This window comes from Pocillopora verrucosa, chromosome 8 (genome assembly GCF_036669915.1).
Source record: "Pocillopora verrucosa isolate sample1 chromosome 8, ASM3666991v2, whole genome shotgun sequence".
Lineage (NCBI taxonomy): Eukaryota > Metazoa > Cnidaria > Anthozoa > Scleractinia > Pocilloporidae > Pocillopora > Pocillopora verrucosa.
Genome location: NC_089319.1, coordinates 11,097,027 through 11,117,705, shown reverse-complemented (window position 1 = coordinate 11,117,705; position 20,679 = coordinate 11,097,027). Strand labels below are relative to the sequence as shown.

General features: G+C 37.0%; 4 protein-coding genes across 5 annotated transcripts; 2 read left to right on the top strand and 2 right to left on the bottom strand.

Moving 5' to 3' along the window:
* Positions 1 to 1,055: 1,055 nt before the first annotated feature.
* Positions 1,056 to 5,197, bottom strand: LOC131779211 (LIM domain only protein 3). 2 transcript variants are annotated; one of them, XM_059095738.2, is made up of 3 exons: positions 4,667 to 4,875; positions 4,067 to 4,283; positions 1,056 to 3,406 (listed from the first exon to the last, which is right to left on the bottom strand). In XM_059095738.2, exons 1-3 carry the CDS (start codon positions 4,722 to 4,724, stop codon positions 3,169 to 3,171), a joined length of 513 nt encoding a protein of 170 aa, XP_058951721.1. In that variant the 5' UTR covers positions 4,725 to 4,875; the 3' UTR covers positions 1,056 to 3,168. The 2 variants fall into 2 exon arrangements, with proteins under 2 accessions (XP_058951721.1, XP_058951722.1); XM_059095739.2 differs by lacking the exon at positions 4,667 to 4,875 and adding an exon at positions 4,882 to 5,197 and having other exon boundaries at positions 1,058 to 3,406.
* A 2,168-nt stretch (positions 5,198 to 7,365) lies between these two features.
* LOC131779226 (RRP15-like protein) lies at positions 7,366 to 10,982 on the bottom strand. Its single transcript, XM_059095754.2, has 7 exons — positions 10,914 to 10,982; positions 10,301 to 10,383; positions 9,778 to 9,852; positions 9,523 to 9,628; positions 8,861 to 8,950; positions 8,466 to 8,557; positions 7,366 to 8,072 (listed from the first exon to the last, which is right to left on the bottom strand). The coding sequence occupies exons 1-7, from the start codon at positions 10,978 to 10,980 to the stop codon at positions 7,827 to 7,829; spliced, it is 759 nt and encodes a 252-aa protein (XP_058951737.2). The 5' UTR covers positions 10,981 to 10,982; the 3' UTR covers positions 7,366 to 7,826.
* A 66-nt stretch (positions 10,983 to 11,048) lies between these two features.
* Positions 11,049 to 15,143, top strand: LOC131779215 (lysoplasmalogenase TMEM86A). The gene is made up of 2 exons (XM_059095742.2): positions 11,049 to 11,299; positions 12,529 to 15,143. Exons 1-2 carry the CDS (start codon positions 11,225 to 11,227, stop codon positions 13,216 to 13,218), a joined length of 765 nt encoding a protein of 254 aa, XP_058951725.2. The 5' UTR covers positions 11,049 to 11,224; the 3' UTR covers positions 13,219 to 15,143.
* An 834-nt stretch (positions 15,144 to 15,977) lies between these two features.
* On the top strand, positions 15,978 to 19,088 carry LOC131779217 (lysoplasmalogenase TMEM86A). Its single transcript, XM_059095746.2, has 2 exons — positions 15,978 to 16,126; positions 17,720 to 19,088. Exons 1-2 carry the CDS (start codon positions 16,049 to 16,051, stop codon positions 18,434 to 18,436), a joined length of 795 nt encoding a protein of 264 aa, XP_058951729.1. The 5' UTR covers positions 15,978 to 16,048; the 3' UTR covers positions 18,437 to 19,088.
* Positions 19,089 to 20,679: the final 1,591 nt, after the last annotated feature.

Here is a 20,679-nt window from a genome sequence, read left to right as displayed (position 1 = left end):
CCTTAATAGTACGAGGTCTCATGGGATTACTTGTTTATCAATAAAGGGCAAAATTTATACGAAGGAAAATCACGCGCGCAGTCTATTTTTATCTGGGAAGCCTGTTTAGCGCTACGGCAAATCATCAATCAAATTGAACTGACCAATCGATTCAATGAAATTTTATTCTCCAAAACTTTGTGTTTTTGTTTTCACTTTCGCATTTCAAAAGTTCAATTAATTCGTCGTCCGCTTCAATAAAACGACAAGCCATTGTTGCAACAAAAACTTGATAACAAATTTCAAGATAACGAACGGTTGCTATGCAACGGATTAGCCAATCATTAACAGGTAATCATGCCCTCTCTTGATTACTAAAAATGCCCTCGATTAAGAAAAAATTCCCTCTCTCTCAACCAATCAGCGCTCAGTAATTTTGCCCTTTATTGATAAGAATAAAAAGCGGAAGGGTGGGAGGGGGGGGGCGCTGTCATGGTGGTATTTGATCTCAAATACCACAAACCAAAGATCCTCTTGCCAGCGTATGCGTAGGCGACTTCACCAATGAGTTTGGAAATTTAAGATGTGACCTGCCTCTGCGAAAAATTCTTTCAAACGTTATAAAAGACTGTTACAATTTGTTATTTACAGGCTTAATCGAAAGCGCTTAACTCTGGGAACTCGCTGTCAACTGCCTTTTGGAACTTACAGTTCCTTAGCAGCTCTCGACATGCTCGAGATGACATTGTCTACTCCACTGCAATCCTTGAGTGAATCACCATACGGACCGTAGAGGGATCGACTTTTTATTCTTCTGTTTATACGGTCGACTTCTTCTCTTACTGTTCCCGTGTTGCTTATCAATCACAGCCTGTTCACCCTCAGTGAAGACGCACTGTATCAACCCCTTTCGATAACTTTGCCGTTTGTGACCCAACCCCGTCACGATGATTCACATTAAGTCCCTTTTAAGGAAGGTAGAGTTTATTACTATACTATAGGGACAGTACAGTTTGATCACATTTTTCCTCCGTGCAAAGAAATAGCATAGGGTTTGTTTCCATCACTAATCTATTGAGTAAAACACTTACTTTCACCAAATGATTGATTATTCGATCCCGGCTCTGCTACTCAACAATACCTTATGACGGTCAAATAGTAACCGCACGTCGTTTATACTTAACTTTATTATTACAAAAAACATTTGTAAACCAAGTACACAACTGATGATGTCGCAATGAACAAACGATTATAGCCATCGCGGCGGTTTCATAAGAAAACAGTATGTGTAATTATTTTCTTTTAAAGCTTAATGAAAAACAAACGATTGTTGAGGTCGAGACGCGAAGTCTGGGAAATCGAGGAAATCTGCTGCGCGTATGTTGAAGAAATTGGAACAGAGAAGTCCTGTGCGTGAGTTTTGTTTCCTAATCACAAGAAATTGTTTTTAATGTTATTATCCATGAAATGATAAAATTTTCTAAAGCAATCACTCTGCTACCAGTAATAATGTTTGGGACTTTTAATGAACCTGAAATTAGCTAGTCGAAAATTAACAAGTGAGATGGTAGCCTCCCGCCCACTCACGCCGGGATGTTGTCCTTCGTTTGTCGAGGTCTGATTGCATAATGAATTGAGCACTGCTCAAATTTTCCGCCGATAAAGCGCAAACAAAAGAACTACGAACCAAAAAGAAAAGGAGGCAGGAAATCTGCAACACAATAGTGTTCTGTGATCTCACATTGAAAGACGAAAATGCCCTCCGTGCGAGTTCTTCGATCCTGCGAGAGAGTAAACCGCTTAGTAATTTGTTTTTGAAACATTCTCGCGCCGCAAAAAATTCCGGACATCCCTCTGGTAAAAAGATACTCTACTTTTGTTTCAAAAAGATCTAAGAAATTTTCTTTTTGGCAGCAGACAAGCACTTTATACTTCAATTAGCTTGTCAAATTAGATTGATCGATCGTTAATAGTTATCTCAGCTTTATTTTCTGTAGGACTATCGTTCCATGATGTTTGCCGTTGAGCTTAAATTGTTGTGAAATATTTGTAACGTATGTTTCATTGTACACGAGCTTTCATGTTGAATCTCGTGCAAAGTGAGAGTTGTTTTAGATAATCGCATTCCACAAACAAATTCACGTCGTGTTAAGTGAGTGCTCTTCCGCCAATATCCGTCTTAGTGGCACTCCATTTACGCAATCATCTTTCTCACTTGGTGCAAGCCAGCCGTGATTATAGAAAATCTTCAATGCAATCCATTAAGCTAATTCAAACCATTTGCACTATTATTGAGTCACGCACAATATTCCAGACATCAACCACTCATTATGCTGGCATTCAGTCGCAAAGTTTGAAAAGGTCCTAAAAGGTTTGGTATGAGAATAAGCAACGGAAGAGGTTTATGTTCGCACAAATTAAGCTTATTCATAAAATTCATGGAATGTTTTATTAATTCCCTAAAATCTTGTGCTGTTGTCTTGTTAGTGTCGTTGTTGTATTTCACAGGCAAATCTGACTTTTTTCCGTCTATAGTTACAGACATCTGTGAGATGTACCCTTGCTCCGAGTTATAGTTTCCAGATTGTCCATTGCGAGTGTTGCGTTCTTAGTTGTTGTTAAAATTCAAGGACCAGAGGCCTCCCCTTCAAAATACTCTATCCGCTAAAGATTATCTTTTCTAGCTTCCGACAAGACTCCAGGAATGAAGGAAAGTAGCCTTCCCATATGCTTGTCAAATTTGATATCAAAAGTCACTATCCGGGGGTTAATTAAAATATCTATAAAGCACGAATTTTATTTTGTTGATGCGCCCAGAATGATCGTTGATTAAAAGCAGAGCGTGGAATTGATCATGTGGACCGCACGACAGACCAGTAAACTGCTGAGAAGCCATAGTTAAAAAAATAAAAATAAAATGAAAATGAATTATTATAAAACAAACCACTGGAGAACCATTAAACGACAAGAGCTATTAAAATCTGAATGGAAACGAACAGAAAGAGGCTCCAGGACTGATTTTATAATTTTCAGCAGCCAAACGAAGGGTCAATAAAAAAATCACATTAACCCCGAAAAGTGGTGAAATGAAGAACAGTGCGCGCACAATTCGAAAAATGAGGTGTAGCGAGGTGCTATCACGAAGGCGTTTTCCACAAGAATGATGGATAAGATCACTTTTTCCCAGGACTAGACAATAAATCTTTTGGTATCTTGTTTCCCATAGGCCATCATCTCTTCATAGTCATCAACGCACAGAATTCTGTTGTTAATTAAGTAGAATTTGTCCCCGACACAAAACCTCTGATGGCATCTTTGGCAAGAAAAACACTCCAAATGATACACGTTTTCTCGCGCACGCATCACCATCTCGAAGGCAGGGATAGTTTTACAGCACACTGTACAAAACCCTTTTGTTCCGAACAACCTAAAAGAGACAGTATAAACAGTTAGTAATCTTTTTATCCGAGCCAAGTGGATGAAAAATCATATCCGGAGAGACGAGAGGTCAACCCACTGACTGACTGCCGGAAAAAACGTTTTCAACTCATTAAAACATGACTGCAAACAAGGCACTTTAGACTGATCGCTGTGTTTTTCCGCCGTTACTAAAAGCACTCTTAATGGAATATTTACTAATTGATGTACATTAGAGTTCACCGCTAAAAGGCTAGGCAATATTTTGAAGAGGACTGACAGCAATCGACGGAAGTATTGAAATGTGTGATCATATTTCTTGACAAGCACAAGTGAAGTATATTTAATAATGTGAAAAAGTTGCTCTTTAATGTGTCGAGCTAAAGAGAAAACGGAGTGTTTTTAATCTTAGAAAAACAAAGTAATCTGCTCAATCCCATTAAATACTTCTGAGGAAAAACTATTTCTTGTGATGAATTCCCAAATAGATGCGCCCATTTGAAGGCAATATTCTCTACTGGAACTTTCGTGTCAACTGTCATCATTTTAACCAAACAAATTGGAGACGAAATTTTAGTTTGATGGAAGAAGTCTGCAAACAAGACCATAGAATTCCAAATCGCTAAAATAAACAGTAAATTTTAAAAGAGCATTTGATGTAAATACTCACCTCAAATAATCCCTTCTACATAGGATTAAATTTGCTTTCGTGTACAATGTGGATCCCACTTCGCCAAGCCGACACTCGCAACAACCACATTTCAAGCAATCTTCATGCCAGTAGCGATCGAGAGCTTTGAGGAGGAACCGATCATTAATAGGGCATCCACAACCTCCGCATAATCGCTTGTTTGGGGGCTCTTTGTGAAAATCAAATTTTTCTGTGGCTAGAGAAAAATGATAATAGTAATCAGGGAAACAACTCGACATTTTATCGCTAAATAAGAATGTTCTTGGCTGAGAGAACGGAAAATAAAAAAATATCACGTAATTATTACCGAGAATACTTTGGCGAAAATTTTGCCAAAGAAAACTGCGCTTTCGCGTATTACTAATCGCTAACTGAATATGGTATAAAATTGAAGAAATTTTGAACCTTCAATCTTCTTAAACAATCGGGACGATTCATTAATTGAAGTACTATCCTTAGCGAGAAAGTAACTTAAACGCTGCCGCTGCAACTACAATTATGCTATTTTCAGCCAGCGCGAGGTTCCTCAACGCTAAAGCTAAGCGTAAATGTTTTGAATAAAATCGAGACAGGACACACCAGTTTGAAGCCTCACAGCCGTCTCTCTGGAGCCGATAGTGGGTAATACAGTAGCCATTGTTAGATATAAATCTTCCAAGACTTTCCGTTATTGGCGCTGTGTTTACCAGCGCTCTTTTACCAAGATCTGATAGCGTATGGCGGCAAACATACAGAGGTCGCCAAATCGACCAAATATTTTCAAACAGAACGAAGTGCTCCAATAAATCGCTTACCCATAACTCTTCTCAGAAATTCTCCGCTCGCTCGCGTAGACTGGGCTTAATTAGATATCTGCGTCAAATCCAACACGGCCTTGCACGCATTCACTTTGCTAAGCTGTTCTGAGGCCGGGAAAGTGTCTAATACGATATAACATGATCAGAGATCACTATATATTCTCATTTCCTGCCCATTAGCTCGACTGTCAATTATTATGTTGCGTTAATCGAAATCCAACTAGAACTGGGTCGCCCTCCTTTGTTCTTCGAATGACAAGTTCATTATTTCATTTAGTGTTTCCACGCTCCCAAATTCGTGTCAGTCGCCCGCGTAATATATCATTTGATACCTCGAGGTTTCGATTTCGCCGTCATCCGGCGAAAATCTTTTTTGGGGCGTTTACGTATCGGCTAAAACCCCAGTTGATGATCTTCTCTGAACAATTCATCGCGTTCGCAGGTTAGCGACTTATTAAACGCAAATGACATTGTTAGTATAAGGAAAATTTACAATTGCTGTGTGCAAATATTTTGACGAGTCCATCTCCCTTTTATGCCGCTAATGTTTTTAGCAGACACTCTAATGACAAATAGTTTGCTTAAGGAGCTAATTAACAATCCTTGTCGGAGATGACTTGAACACAACAGCGACACTTCTGATTTCTGTTAAGCGACAGTTTTGTCCGCGAAAATTTTGCTCACGAACCTTTTGCACGCCCTCCAAACAATGTTGTTGCAATGAATCTTTTTAAGACTGGGTTTTAAATATTTGGCAAAAATCTATTTCAGTGATGCTGAATTTAACAGATCATCATGACGGAGAAAATGGAATTCTTTTGTTTACAGTGCGAGAAATTAATCACCTGACAGTTAAATAGAAGTCAGTTGTGGAGTGAATCAAATATGCGCGGAATAATGCAGGGCTATACATATATATTCCTTTTAACATTTTCTGCTATAACACGATGCTGGGATTCTTGAAAGAAAATTAGCTTTGGCTTACATAAACATTACATGTAAAAAAAGGACGTAACAATTATGATATTACACGTGTCTTTTTATTACACCTTGCAGTTAATTAAAGTTGAATTTTGAGCCCTTTTTATTAAAAACATAACGAGACGAATAACAACAACAGTTAACCAGATGGCGAGTTCGAAGAGAGGTGTCTACATTTTCCGTAAAAACAAAATATTTGCCTAAGGCGATTTAATAATTTTCGATTTGCCGCTGTATTTGTTTTTTTTTGTTGTTGTTTTTTTCAAACTTAGATTTCTGTGCTATCGAACGTAATGCTGGGCTGCATTGGTTGCACTTTACTCTGCTCTGTGATAGGTTCAGAAAATTCGCGCCTCTGTCTCAACTAATCAGATGCAAGATTACGAGCGCTCTCATTGGTAAATAGGTATCTCTAGCTGAGAGTAAGTAAACACAGTTGTGACATTTTTGAAAGGCGCGTGTTTTTGAGATAATATTTTACAAAAGCAATCGGGAGATTAAACACCCGGGAGATTGGGAGAATTCGCAAAAGTTATGCGAAATCTCAACTACGTTTCGGGTTTACTGATTAATGTCGCGAATTTACCAAATTGTTCCACTTGAACTTTCCTCGTCTTTAGATGAGGCCATGTTAAAAAGAAAAAGTCCTCTATTACTTAGTATCCCGACTTGGTTACTTCCGATTTTTCCTATTTTTGGAATTATAATTTTGCTCCTTGTTATACAGAAATCTAATTGCAGTGAGGTTGTCATGAAAAGACAAAAAAAGTAAAAGGAAAAAGCCAACTAAGAATCATTTAACATTACTCATTGCTATATGGTTTTCGCATATAATTTTCCATTTCGTTTGAAATTTCTAAGCGACAACTGATACTTTCAACAAGTTTGAAATAACTTTGCAGTGGAAATTCTTTGAAAATTGTTCGGCAGCCGGGCAGAAGGCCAGAGGGTAGTTTTATATGCTAATGAATACCTATTATATATATATATTTTTCTATGACAACGTAGTAAAAATGTCCGAGACAACAAAACGCAATACCGACGCAAAACAATAAGCTCCCATCACGACAACGTAAAGAATCAGAGATGACACAACTTCAGTTTATAAGTTGTCTGAACATCAGAAAGATCGGACATCGGCACGCATAATTAGTAGGCATAATTGATCACTTGTTGTGAAAGCTGCATCCTTGGTTTACATCCCGTTTTTGAGCTTGAAAGGAAATTCCAAGCTGCTAAATCATTCGTTCAGGCGTTGTGTAAACCGGAGACAGATTAGCCCCCTCTTAAATTATAAGTCGCGGTCGGATGCCAAAAATCGAAGAATCGTATGATTGCCATTTATTCTTCCCCTCTCCCCCCCCCCCTCCCCCAAATATACCGACTGCTTTCACAATACCATAAAAGAAAGGAAAGCAGTTGGAAATAGATCAACCATTCGCTTTGTCTGGTGATCATAAACAATCGAAATAAACAACAGCAAAAGAGGCAATACGCATGTAAGAACATTCATATTTAGGGTGGAACCGTTTGATAGGGATACACGAGGCCTTACTTTAGCCAAAAAAATTTGACCGTTTAGCTTTCACGCGTTGCCTCTACATTAAAACACCCAAGAGAAAACCACTAAGAGCACGGCAAAGGTTACAAGGGATTAATTCGATTTTAGTTTGTCTGCGCGGAGCAGATACATTTGAAACTGCGCTCTTTGCAGAGTTCCTTTAAGGGGGCAGTCAACCCTCTTCTGGGCGCCTTTAGGACCGGACTTTTGCGTCCATTTTAGAAGATTTCCATCTCCCACTACAATGTCGATTGAATTTTTTTTTAAAACTGCAAACTGGTATTATTGACAGCATTCTCCGCAAAGCATCACCTTGCGTCACAGGACAGTGTGATTCGAAGTAACGAAATTGTCAAAAAAGCGCGATATTGAGGAACTTTTTGTCACGCTTTGTCACGCTCTAGCCCCCTAGCGAATCCATATCTGACTCTGAATCCGACTGCTCGTTGTTCCCATCATCTGATTCATCAAAGAAGTCAGCGTTACTTGTTTCCAGTTCATGATCAGTAATGTCTGTTAGTTTTTTATCTTTCCTCTTGGTTTTTTGTTCTTCTCGGTTCCAGTCTTTCATCTTGGCGCCCATCATAAAGTCATCCCGTAGAATGCTCCATGATGACGCATCGTCGGTATCAGTGAGCTCGATTCCCTGAAACACCAAAGAAAAAGAGGATCGGTATATTTTCAAATACACATTGTCCGGAATTGGAAGAGACAAAAAAAAGTGGACTTTGAAGTCCCATGTGTATGTGTTTTCAAACCTTTTTCGCTGCTTACGCTTCACTTCAAAGCAGATTTGACCTAACATTTAACCCTTTAACCTCTAAAGAGTGACAAGCATCTAATTTCTCCTAAAAATATCAGCCCTGAACGAAACATTAAGGTAACAAGCATAAAGGAGATGATCACCAAATAAAAAAAGCTCTTGATTAATAAACGAATTCTCCTTGTCAGCGCCTGAGGAAATGTATGGGAAGCAGTGTGGAGAAGATGCCCACTGATGTTAAGGTGTAAAAGGTCAAGGAAATCAGACAGCAGTTACCGTTCCTTTCTGTTCTTTATTCTCTTGAGTCCGTCCCTTGTCAGAGCTGCTTTTCAGCATGTCAAGAAAGGTAGATTTGGACATCGTTTCCACTAGTATATAGAAAAAAATTGGGCCCAAAAAAAAGAAAAAAAACCTTAGCATAAGTTATTGTGATACAGCACTTTTGAAGAAAGGAGGCATAGCAAACAAGCTGTACCCTCCTAAGAATAAAATCATCAATTCCACTAATATATTATGCAAAAACAAATTTGAAAATAGAAAAAAGCTTAGCATAAGTTTTTATGATGCAGTACTCTTGAAGAAAAGAGGCATACCAAACAAGCTTTACCCTCTTGACAATAAAATCATCTGCACTCTACATGACAATTATTCTCGTTTGCTGAGGCTCTCACCTTTTGTTTTCTTGGCTTCAGTAGGAGCAGAGTTTAGTTTACTGTTCATCTCCTTCTGATGTTTACTGACAGCATTGAACAGTTTGACCACTAAAATGAGATGGAGATCAAAAGTTCAGGAGAGATTCTTATGAGTCCTCAAAAACCTGTTTCAAAATGAATCTGACTTCAAAACTATTTTAAACTAAGTTTGCTGTGTTTTTTTCCTGCAAATTGCACTCTGCTGGAAAACTTGTATAACATATTATTACTGTTGTTTGGTTTTTGACAGGTTGTTGAAAAGAAAGAGGAAAATTCAGACCACTTTATATAATCCCAGATGTTACAAAACTCATAAGTGTGAACTCAGTACCATTACACAGCTTTAGAGCATCCAGGGCCTGTATTGTATTCTATGTGTATCTCATTTTCTTTTACCTAAGTAGCATTTTTATTTTTTTAAAGGCAAACTATTGTTCTACCATCTTAAAACTAAAGTAGAGTATGACAAATGAACAATTTAAAAATGGACAGATGAGCAGACAAACAGTTGGAAGGAATTTAAACATGCAAAAACAAAAACAAGCTGCATATAGCATTTCTAAAAGCAGAGAGAGATAACTACAAATAAAATTATGAAACTAGAATAAATACCAATAAAATCAGGCAACAATAACAGTTACCTCCTCTTGTTGCAATTCTCATTAAGTTCTTTTCATAATCCAGTGTTGAGGCATCAGGTTTAATATGGTCTTTCTCAAGCATAGCATGCCGTTCTTGACTTTTCAGCTTATTAGATGAAAACAACAGCAACATCAGTGAAATAGTGAGTCAAAGAGAATTTAGCCCTGATGGATGTAACACGCAGTAGAAGATGACATTTTTAAAGCTCTTCTATACTTGGAAAATTTGTGACCTTTCAAAAAACTACTCTTTACCTTCTTGGAGGCTAATTGTTCATTTCTCTCTGCTTTTCTCTTTTCAATTTTCTTGTATTTCAATAACACAGGTGGCTACAAATGTAAAGGAAAGATAGAATTAATCAAAAATTTGACAGTCATACCTTGAAAGTCTTTCAGTCCATGTTATTCCCAATGAAAAAAGATCTAAAACAGTATCCTTCAAGTATATCCTTTGAGAATGCATAATATAAAACTGTGTAATAACAATTAATTTCCATCAATGCGTTTCACAAGGATACTCATATCCCATCAGACTATCAGTATTTCCCTCAGTTACTGATAATGAGTCTCCTAGTTAAAGATGCAGACTGGTGTGTTATGCTTAAAAAAAAATTGTCATTTGAGATGATTCAAATTTAAAGCATAAACAGTAAGTCGCTTTGATTATAAATGACAGTGACATTGTTTCTTAGGGTTATAGTTTGAAGCTTGTTAGTTGTTGTATAATTCACACAATGTCAGCAGGAATGGTGACTGAAGTTTTTCTTTTGTCAGGTACCTTGTCCTCCGGTAACTGATTTTCAAGAATTCTTGCCATAGCATCTGCCCATCCTTGATTTACTTCTTCCTCACTACCTCCACCTAAATTTGGAAATATTTTTTCAATTTCATTTAATCAATCAAATATCATGTTTTCCACACATTTATTTAATTCAAAGTTTTAGCGGAGCAGAATATCCTACGATAATTGAAATGAGGGCTTTCAATGTCTTAAAAATTTCGTTATAGAGGTAGTTTTTCCCGTTAACCTTTTTCGATAAATTGTTCTTTGTTGGGGTCCAACAACCGTGTAGGTGATAAAAATTAATTTCCTCAGCATAATCTTTTGAAAGTGGGCTGTTACTCCGTACATTCAGGTTTTCAAGTTGTGATTGAATGTTGGGGATTTAAAACGGAACATGAGGACTACCCATGTAGAACAGACTCAAAATCTTAGTTCACTTTCGCTGTTATTTACCAAACCGTACATGTAAATAATATGCGCACACACGTGGGGACACGGTATGTTTATCCTCATCATCATACTGTATAAAAACTTTGAATCCTTTATGCTTTGCACACGTGATAAAAATAAGTGGAAATTGATAAAAAATCATCTTTCAAAGACTGACCTTCGCATTCCATTTTTGGCTGAGCGTCTGAAATTTGTTCCTCGAAGTCTTCGCTTTCATCCGCCATCTTAGATTAGAATGGGTGAACTGACCAAAACATGCAGGCTCAACTAATTGCTGAGCAGCCAGGTCTTGACTAATGTGCACAACAAGACGAGAGGTATCTATTAGGTACTTCGAGATTATTTGTCAATATTTTGATTACAATTTTCGTGCGAGGGTGCCGTCGTGTCTAACAGACCTCCATCAAGCTAATTGATAGCTTTTGAGCGGTCATTTTCCGTTACGTATCTTACTTTCTCGTTTGAGTCATGACGGAAATGGACTCTACAAACAGTTTTGTGAGATCATGTTCCTTAGACTGTGAACTTAAACCTGTCGATGTGGTAAGTGATAAAAACAGATTTGAAAAAGCAAGATCTGCCTCTGCTTTTGAGAGTTTTACATGCAGATGTTCAGTTTGTGACCGGAAGTTGTCTTGGGCCAGTTTGGTTGCATTTTTTGGGGGGTTTTACAGACATTTTCTGATTCAGTGATGACCTCACTTATTAAGATTTGTTTGATGGATCAATTTATCAAATAGATTCCTCGTAGCCGTGTGTCTGTTCTTTAACTCCTTACACCCAAATATCAGTTAGCATATTCTCCATAATGTTCACCATACATTTCCTAAGTTTTTTTGTTTTTTGTTTTTTTTTTTAAACAATTTTATTTACAAGACGATCACTTACACTACTTACAGTATTAATTACACTTACATTGTACTTGCTACTTACACTACTGTTACTTACACTTACACTAATTATACATACACTACATTACGATACATGTATTACAATACTATTAACATTAATTTAATTTACGGTTTACAAAGTTCTTTTCAATTAAAAGACAATCACAAGTGAACATACAGGTCTCAAAAATGCTACATGTCTTTGGATATTTACTTTTGATATAGCTTAAACAAATATTTATGAAATTAAGTATAAGTCTAACCTAAAACAACAGCAGCATGAAAAATTAAAGTAAAAAAAGCCCACTACATTTCCTAAGTTGCTGTCAAGGTGAATTTGTTCAACAATCAAGAGCTTCTTTATTAAGTGATCAATTCCTTTATTCTTGTGACTTAGATTTTTGATTCAAGGGTGATACACCCTGGAGAAATCAGTTGTCAATTACTCTTAGGGGTTAAATGGTTAATGGATCACAGATAATGTCAAAAAGTGGTAAGAACAAAAAAGTGGTTGAGCCCAGTTTGTCACTGATGTTCTTACCACATTTTGATGCCTTCTGCAATGTATTACTGTCCAGACCCATGACAGCATGGAATCTACTTGTTTTATATGATAACACAAAAGTTTTTTAATGGTGAGGTCATCCATGTAATTGTCCTCTACTGATCATAAATAACAACCAATCAAAATGCACATGGGATTCAGCTTATCATATAAATAACCATGTTCATTGCAATCAGTATGCCAAGAATTATGAAAATACAAGAAAGTGAAAAAAAGAATAATAAGGAGAGACCCTATTATGAACATGAATCAAGTTTACTTATCAACTTTGTTGAGAATGCAGAGTTTGATCTATTTCGTGTTTTTTTTTTTGACAGTTCAAACAGGCAGTCCCCAAACTCCTCCCATTTTTCAAGACATTTTACATCTACTTCATACTATGGCTGCCAGAAGCCAAGAATCCTTCAATACTGGCAGCTGCAATAAAGATCTTACCCATCATAAGCCTGTGTGGCTTTGTCATCATGCAAGGAGTGAACCCCCATGACTATAACAGCCACATACTTCTTGGCCTTATCTTCTCCATGTTTGGCGATATATTTATAGTTTGGGAACATAGCCATTTCCATTTTGGTGTCATCTCTTTTGGTATCGCCCATCTGTGCTATGCTTCAGCATTCAGTTTCACACCAGTTAATCCATTAGTTCTAGTGGGTCTTTCGATCCTAACTCTAAACACTTATTCCTTGTACTTTCCAAACCTCAATGGCTCCCTCATGGGAACAGTTGCTGGATACATGCTGATGATATCTGTTATGATCTGGAGAGCAATCACTGGTCTTCAGGTTTCTTTACGTAGCCAAGCTTGGCAGTGGACCAAACTTTGTGCATGTGTTGGAGCTATTTCATTTGGTTTTTCAGATTTTATTCTTGGTGTAAACAAGTGGTATTTTCCAATCCCTTATGCTCGAGTTATTGTTATGGTGACATACTATAGTGCCCAGTTAGGCTTTGCTCTGTCTTGTTTCACCACTAGTCAGGTTAAATTGCATAAAACCAAGGAATAGGTTTTAAGCTTAGGTTTAAAGTAGGTTTTTAGCTTAACTAAAAAATATACACTTAGTTTATGATCCCTAGGGAAACAGTTAGTTTTGTCTTCCCAAGAGTCTTGTTCAATGTTTCCTTGACTTTATCTTGGGAAAAATCAGGCCTCTTGGGAAAACAAAAGTAATTAGTTTCCCAAGGGACCATACTTTAAGTTCTTTGTTATATATTTAGACTTTCCCTTAAACAGTCGTGTGCAGTTGTATTTGGCGAGTGGGCAACAACTGCACAATTGTATCCCAGTTGGGATACATTTGAATCTGATTAGGGGCATGTGACCAAGAATCAACCAATCACAGTGCTCGTTTTGTTGAGTGAAAGTCTAGGTATATAACAAGTGGTATTTTCCAATCCCTTATGCTCGAGCTATGTTATGGTGACATACTACAGTGCACAGTTAGGCGTTGCTCTGTCTTGTTTTACCGCTAGCCAGGTTAAATTACATAAAACCAAGGAGTAGGTTTTTAGCCTAGGTTCCTTTGAAGGAATTTTATGCAGTCATGAAAGAAAGTCAAGGTACAGTTGAACCCAGCTTACTAAAACTTGGTTTACTCAACTCCCCTGTAACTCAAGCAAGATCCAATTTCCTTTGACCTAATTTTTTTAGTCATTTACAATCCGTTAACTCAAAAACCCCAATAACTCAATTTATTTTTCATTTCCCTGGGGGGTTGAGTTAGCAGGGTTCTTCTGTATTTTAAAAGAAAAAAAGAGCTTTGTCTCCATAGTTTGGGGTTTTTTCTAAGGCTAGTCAGGGTGTGAAATTAATTTTTTTTTTCTGATAGCCACTTGGCTCCTAAATTCTTCAAAGTGGTAGCCAATTCAAAAAAAAGTTGGTCGCCATTTTCAAAGACAAACTAAACCTTTTTTCACGCTGTCAGCATTCTAGATAGACCCTCCAAAATTAAGTTAGGAAGAAGATCTTTAACGTGCTACAAAGTGGACACTAGGATGGGAGATATACAACTTTCAAGCTCACCTAAATCCAATATGGCGTCTAGTTATCAATTGAGATGCATGTGCTGCACTTTGGAAACAAACTTAACGAGGAAGTTTGCTGCAGATTTATCTTTGCAAATCATTTTCATTCAATCTATCTCTTTCGTAAGGTTATGATGAAACATTCTAGTCGCCAATTTGGTGACTAAGTTTTAAGATTTGGTCGCCAAAGTGAAAAATTTAGTTGCATTGGCACCTGTATTAGGCACAATTTCATGCCCTGCTAGTTCGTTTTTTTTTTGGTTGATAGAAAGAAACTATTTCAATTAATATAAATTTGCAAGAGTAAACAAAAACCTGAGAGGCAAGAAAAAACTGAACAGGACAAAGAAGGCTCACTGACTGTGTAAATATTATCATAGATTCCAATTAACTATCTTGATGCAAATTTTTCATGCCTACCATAATTTTTTTTATAATTCATCATACACTACAGAGGAAAATTTTGTTCAAACTGACATTTTTAGTTTCAGCTCTTTTCGTCAGTGCTATGCTCTTACATGGGGCCATTATAATTTAAACATACAGTCAACTCTTTCCTTACAGCACATTTCAGTTATGGACAGTTGCTAAGTAATGTTAATTCCCCACAGTTATTTTTGGTAGAACTGGTAATTTTATCAAGACCTCCAATGACCCAGGCTAGAAGAAGCTCTTTTTCAAATTTCTTTTTGCCTTTAGGTAAGACTGTGGACACATAACCACAACAGAGACATGACTTTTTATTATGTACCGTAGGACTTGCAAATGCATGGAGAAGTGGAAACGAAACTCCCCAAATAAGAAAGAAAACATCACAAATAGACAATTTTTCGTCCTGTAAACATTACTTGATGTAAAAAGATATTTAATTTGTCATTTAAATTACAAAGAAAGAAAAACTACAACTTTAGCCACACCTGGTAGCAAACGGTTGATCATGTTTTATGGAGGGTAGGCCTAAAACAATCCTCTTTCCGCGAAGTCCGTTGCACGAGTTCAACCAAATAGTTCCATTATTTCTTTTCACTCTTCCTTTCCCCTTCCCTTCCCTCCCCCCATGCTGCGCCTCTTTCATTTCGTGAAGCGAAATAATATCTGATTTCCGCCCACTCTCATCGCCCATAGCTATAATATACAAAACATACTAAAGCAAACCCGTAGTTACAAAAGCAATCTATTGTTTTTGTTACTATTTCCTTTATCTAAGAACTGAATGCATAATGTAGTGTGGGGTCTGAAAATCTTGCCCGAGATAATCCCGGAATATATGATGAACGCTTTTAAGAAAAGGTAACTTTCGATCTGGGTTATTTTTGTCAAATTTGTAACGTCAAAAGGTCAAGAGGTGAACTGAAGTAAATTCGTATCTGAAACTTCACCTCACTAAGATACCTTTTCTTTACTGCGGAGAATTACATTTTCGCGGTTTCTTTTGTCAGAAAGGTGGCAACTCGGTGTGACGCATAAGTTGTGGCAGAAGTAACCAGGTTTCAGGGTTAATTTTTCCGAACGGCTTTTTGATAAAATAATTTGCAAACCCAGTTCTATGTACATCCTGTTTTGCTCTATTAAAAAAATTTGCATATAAAAACATGTCATGGAGTAGTTAAAAGTCACTCCGCTGGACTCAACAGATGTATAAATCGCGGAGTAATTGCGTTGTTTGACGTAACTTATACGCATTGGCAAGATCAATGACGTCTGAATTTATTACGTTCCTTTTGTTCGTGTTCTCTATTAAGTCTCGCGCAGACAGAAGGACTACCAAGGTAGTTGACGTTTTCAGCACACTCAAAAAGTAAGACACTTGCGATGACCAAGAACGAAAGAAACTGCTCTGTTAGAGCAGACTCGTATGTATTACAGTACAAACTGGATAAATCTGAAGTGGTAAGTTAAAAACGTTTTTTTCGTGGGATGGTTTCGAACAAAAACAAAGCAGTTCGCGAAATCGCGATCGATATTGCACATGGCTCTACTTTGTTTACAAATTTGCTTCTGTGACGGAATCATTTCGCCTCATTCTGTACTTATCTCTGGAGAAAAAAGCAACCTATTTTAATCTTCATTTAACTTTGTCGATTTGATATCTTGATTAGTGTTTGTGTTCATCTCTTTCGCAGTCTTACGTTGACCAGTTTTTCCGCAAACAAATCAGTGGTAAATATCACGAGAGCATTATTCGCTCTCACCTGGTCATTTTTTTACTGAATTCAGCGCAGTCGCTTGGATTCTGTTGTTCAGGAATACGTCTTTTATCAGCTTAACACTGAGTCAATACTTTCTTAAAAAATACCCCACTGCAGAAGTATGTAAAAGTGAGTGTTCTTAAATTTGAATCGAGTAATTTTCGTTCTCATACTGGTATGCGATAACCCCAAACTCCTCTATAAAATCCGAAAGCGAGTTCGTTTAAATCTTGTTACGAAATCTTCGTATTTAATCTAATCATCATTAAAGAATGTAGTTACTACTGAATGGTTCCTACTAGATGAATTTAGATACATTTAAGAAATCTGGACCTTTCGAATTCATTAACGTTTCATTTCTTTTTCAAATCTTTTAACTTTCGAGAGTGTTTTATGAAAGTTAATTTTTGTGTCGTTTGTTTTTTCAAAGTACTGGACTTACGCAATAGGGAAGTTTGATTTTGGAAGTGTAGTTTTTACAAGTTCCTCTCGAACTACATGTACACTGCATGGATAAATTAAGCAATAGAGCGTGGGCAAGTAGGGGGTTTGGCAGGGGCGTACGTGCTGTTATGTCACCGCAATGTCACTCAAGGTTATCAAGAATGCAATGTCATTGCGTCATCCATTTATAGGAACATTTGAGCCTTTAAGTAAAATGATTCAAACAATTTCTATGGGGCACATCATGCTTCTGCTTTATTTTTTTCAGTAGGGTTTAAAATGAATGTTTTGTTTGGAGCGAGATTTGAGCGCTTGATATTAGACTTAACTAGGTGTTAAAGATCACAATATTGTTATCAAAATTGTCAGGCACTGTGGCGTTAGTTCAGACCGTTTCATTGTCACTTTTTCCAGCTTTTTATTCTCAATTCCTTTCAAACTGATAATAAAAGTGCTAAGAGTGCTACCCTTAGTGTCATTTTAACCTTAGCTTTGGGCTCACACTAAAATGAATCAGAGTTGGGTTCAAAAGTGATCTATGTCCATGAACATAAACTCTAATGTTTTAATGCCGTATATCATGGGGGAGGGGGGGTCTTGAACATGGAAAGAAGGTGAAGCCAGTATTGTCTTTTTTCTTTTCTTTCAGTTTTTATTTGTTATTTTGTTTGTTATTTTGTTTTCAAAGTGAGAGGGTTATGCTCTTTGTATAGCAAGTGAGATACAATCCCCTACCCTAAGAAATTTATGATGCTAAAATTTGCACTATATGTACAAAATTAATTTTGGTTGTCTAATAAAAAGAGCCTTATCTCTCATAATAATCAGTGTGAATTTTGTCTTCTTGTAGGTTAAAAGTGTTGGACCCAAACTTGTGCCATTCCTAAAAACTGTTTGTGTTTATTTTGTGGCATGGCTTCCAGAGACAGAGAAACCAACTGTATTTGCTGCTCTCCTTAAAATTCTGCCAATTCTGAGTTTATGTGTATTTGTCAGCCTGCAAGGAATAAGTCTTGAGAGAGAACACAACTACAGCAGGAGAATTCTTCTGGGTCTCATCTTTTCAGCCATTGGTGACGTTTTTCTTGTATGGAAAAACACTTACTTCATTCATGGCATGGCTGCTTTTGGTATTGCTCACATTTTGTATATTAGAGCCTTTGGGTTCCAACCAAGAAACCCCCTTGTAGGATCAATCTGTGTCTTACCAGGTTTGTTGGTGTACTACATATTGTACCCTGGACTCGAAGCAAAGCTGGTTATTCCTGTCCTTATATATGGCTTTGTGGTCACTGGTATGATGTGGCAGGCCATAACTGGTGTCCAAAACCAAATTGAAGAGAATGGATTGTGTCGCTGGACAAAGATGAGTGCATGCTTTGGTGCTGCCTTGTTTTACCTCTCAGACAATATCATCGCCATCAACAAGTTTTGTTTTCCTGTTCCTGGGGCAAGAGCCTTGATCATGACAACATATTATGCTGGTCAGATGGGCATTGCTGTGTCAGCTTTCAACCTCGAGGAGGAGTACAACCTTAGAATGAAAAGCTGTAAAAAATTTGAGTAGTTTCATTGCGAAAATGCAATTTTTTCTCTTGGTGTTGTAAGAATAAATCCTCTGAGTAAGGAGCATGAGGTTTCGATTCATATTACTTTAAAACACAAGTAGTTCTGAAAATATGTATTTTTTTCACCATGATACATTTTAATCTAAAATTCCCAGATTGTAAAATTTGTCACGTTTAAAAATACCAAATCATTAACACTGGAAATGTAGTTTTTTTGGTAATAATTGTTTAAAGCAAGTGAAACTATGAGCCTTTTTGACAAGACCATTGGAAAATATTTTAAGACTAGTCTCCAGCAAGCTATGATGTTTTTTTTTTTTTATCATTGGGGAGGGGTGATAATTTATTTTTCAAGAGTTGCAAATACAGGGAATAGTGGTATTTATAACCTTATTTATGGCCAAAACTGGACAAATTTGACATTGGTAGTGACAAGCAAATGCAAGATCCTGCATCTTGGCTTGTCAATTGAACCATTTCAAAATATTCTTATACTATTCAATTACTCTTGAATTATTTAAAGAATGTTATAGACAAGGTATTCCTACTTTAATGAGCTAAGCTCACTGTAAATAGCTCAGAGTATTGCTTTACGCATGTAAATTAATAAGGGAAGCTATTTAAGATCTGAAAATAAATTTGATTCCTAAATTCACTGTGCTCCTTTACTTGATTCCATCATTATCGTAACAATAGGCTCTACAATAGACTCTAATTGTAATTAGTTGATCAATTCTAAGCTTCAACCCCCCTGCCAAGCCAAAATTGTGTTCTAATGTAATTTGGTGTTAACAACTGGGTTGAAAATGTAAATTGGCCACCATTAAAAGTTAAAAGGCTGACATTTCGAGCGTTAGCCCTTTCACTCTTTACGGTGGCCAACTTACGTTTTTACCTTCATTCTTTTGAGTTCAAATGACCTACTCGACTGACTAATTTGATGGTCAATTTTTTTTTGGAAAAGGTGAGATCAGCGACTGACTTTCTGCTTACATAGGTGAACTCTTTTCTTTGAAACACCTCCATACTAAAAGATAAAACATGTGTATTCCACTGGAGAGACTTGAGAGGTCTGGTTAAAATTCACCACCCCACCCAGGCAAGGTTCAAATTTTTACTAGCCCCTGGGAGCAACAACAGTCTAATGCCTCTGTGTTGCGAGGGGAGGGATGTTGAAGGTTAAAATGGATCGGTGCATAATTTGTAACACACGTATGGAGAGAAGGATAAGCATTAGACACTTACAGGGAAAGGCAATTTCAAGAGACTGTAGGAGGCAGATGACTGTGCAGAGTATTTAGCTGCATAATTTATGGGTAACATATAAGTTGTGTCACCTCTGAAGGAAGCATCCTGAAGTGCAGGTATTTTATTGCAGTGAGTTAATTTAATTTAATTTAACATAATTTATATAGCGCTAACTCCACTAATTGATCAAAGCGCTTTACAATTCATAATATTAAAATAATTAAAAAGATCCCACTGGTAATAAAATATGAATAAATTAAAAACCTATTTGCAGACTTATTTATAAAAATATCACAATAAATCCTATTCCAAATTATCAAAAAGTTAAATATTATATGCTTTTTTAAAAAGATCGGTCTTTAAGTGTTTCTTTAATAAATTAATTGTATCTAAACTTCTAAGATCTAATGGCAGCTCGTTCCAGAGTTTAGGTGCAGCAACGGAAAAGGCCCTGTCTCCATATGTTTGAGTTAACGTTACAAACTCGCGATCGTCTATTCGACCGACCCTTGCTTGATTTAGAATTAAGAGTAGAGGGCTTGGGTATGAAGTGGGGAAAAGCCCCAACCCCTCCCCTCTCCTTCCTTTTGACCGTCGCTCACCTTCTTTGTGCAAATTTCTTCCTCTCGCTCCGAATGAAGATGAGGTAATAATTGTATGATTTCTCGGAACACACTTTTGAAGCTTTCGGTTCAGTATTTGAAACACATTGGTCTGAGCTCCAAAGGTACTGATGCATTGATTTCTTGTTTCTTTCCCTTGTTCTGGTTCAAATAGTTTTGTGTCATCGTAGGGGTAAAAGATGAACAGGCATATTTGCAAGAGGATAAACACTTTTATTAACGGCTGCCTCTACAGAAATATGTACACAGTATATCAGTGCGTTATTAAACATCCGAGGACTTAGAAGTAACGAGAATACTATTATTATTTTGATAAACACGACAGTCATGGGAGTGTTATAACCCCGATTACGCCCCGACAACCATCTTCA

Excerpts from the sequence above, each read along its gene's own strand:
- LOC131779211 (XM_059095738.2), bottom strand. The coding sequence starts at position 4,724 with ATGGCTACTGTATTACCCACTATCGGCTCCAGAGAGACGGCTGTGAGG. Across the intron at positions 4,284-4,666 it reads GGCTGTGAGGCTTCAAACTG|CCACAGAAAAATTTGATTTT; the intron begins GTGTGTCCTGTC and ends ATTTTTCTCTAG. Across the intron at positions 3,407-4,066 it reads TGTAGAAGGGATTATTTGAG|GTTGTTCGGAACAAAAGGGT; the intron begins GTGAGTATTTAC and ends TGTCTCTTTTAG.
- LOC131779226 (XM_059095754.2), bottom strand. The coding sequence starts at position 10,980 with ATGGCGGATGAAAGCGAAGACTTCGAGGAACAAATTTCAGACGCTCAG. Across the intron at positions 8,558-8,860 it reads TGAAGCCAAGAAAACAAAAG|TGGAAACGATGTCCAAATCT; the intron begins GTGAGAGCCTCA and ends TCTATATACTAG. Across the intron at positions 8,073-8,465 it reads ATAAAGAACAGAAAGGAACG|GGAATCGAGCTCACTGATAC; the intron begins GTAACTGCTGTC and ends TTGGTGTTTCAG.
- LOC131779215 (XM_059095742.2), top strand. The coding sequence starts at position 11,225 with ATGACGGAAATGGACTCTACAAACAGTTTTGTGAGATCATGTTCCTTA. Across the intron at positions 11,300-12,528 it reads AACTTAAACCTGTCGATGTG|TTCAAACAGGCAGTCCCCAA; the intron begins GTAAGTGATAAA and ends TTTTTTTGACAG.
- LOC131779217 (XM_059095746.2), top strand. The coding sequence starts at position 16,049 with ATGACCAAGAACGAAAGAAACTGCTCTGTTAGAGCAGACTCGTATGTA. Across the intron at positions 16,127-17,719 it reads AACTGGATAAATCTGAAGTG|GTTAAAAGTGTTGGACCCAA; the intron begins GTAAGTTAAAAA and ends GTCTTCTTGTAG.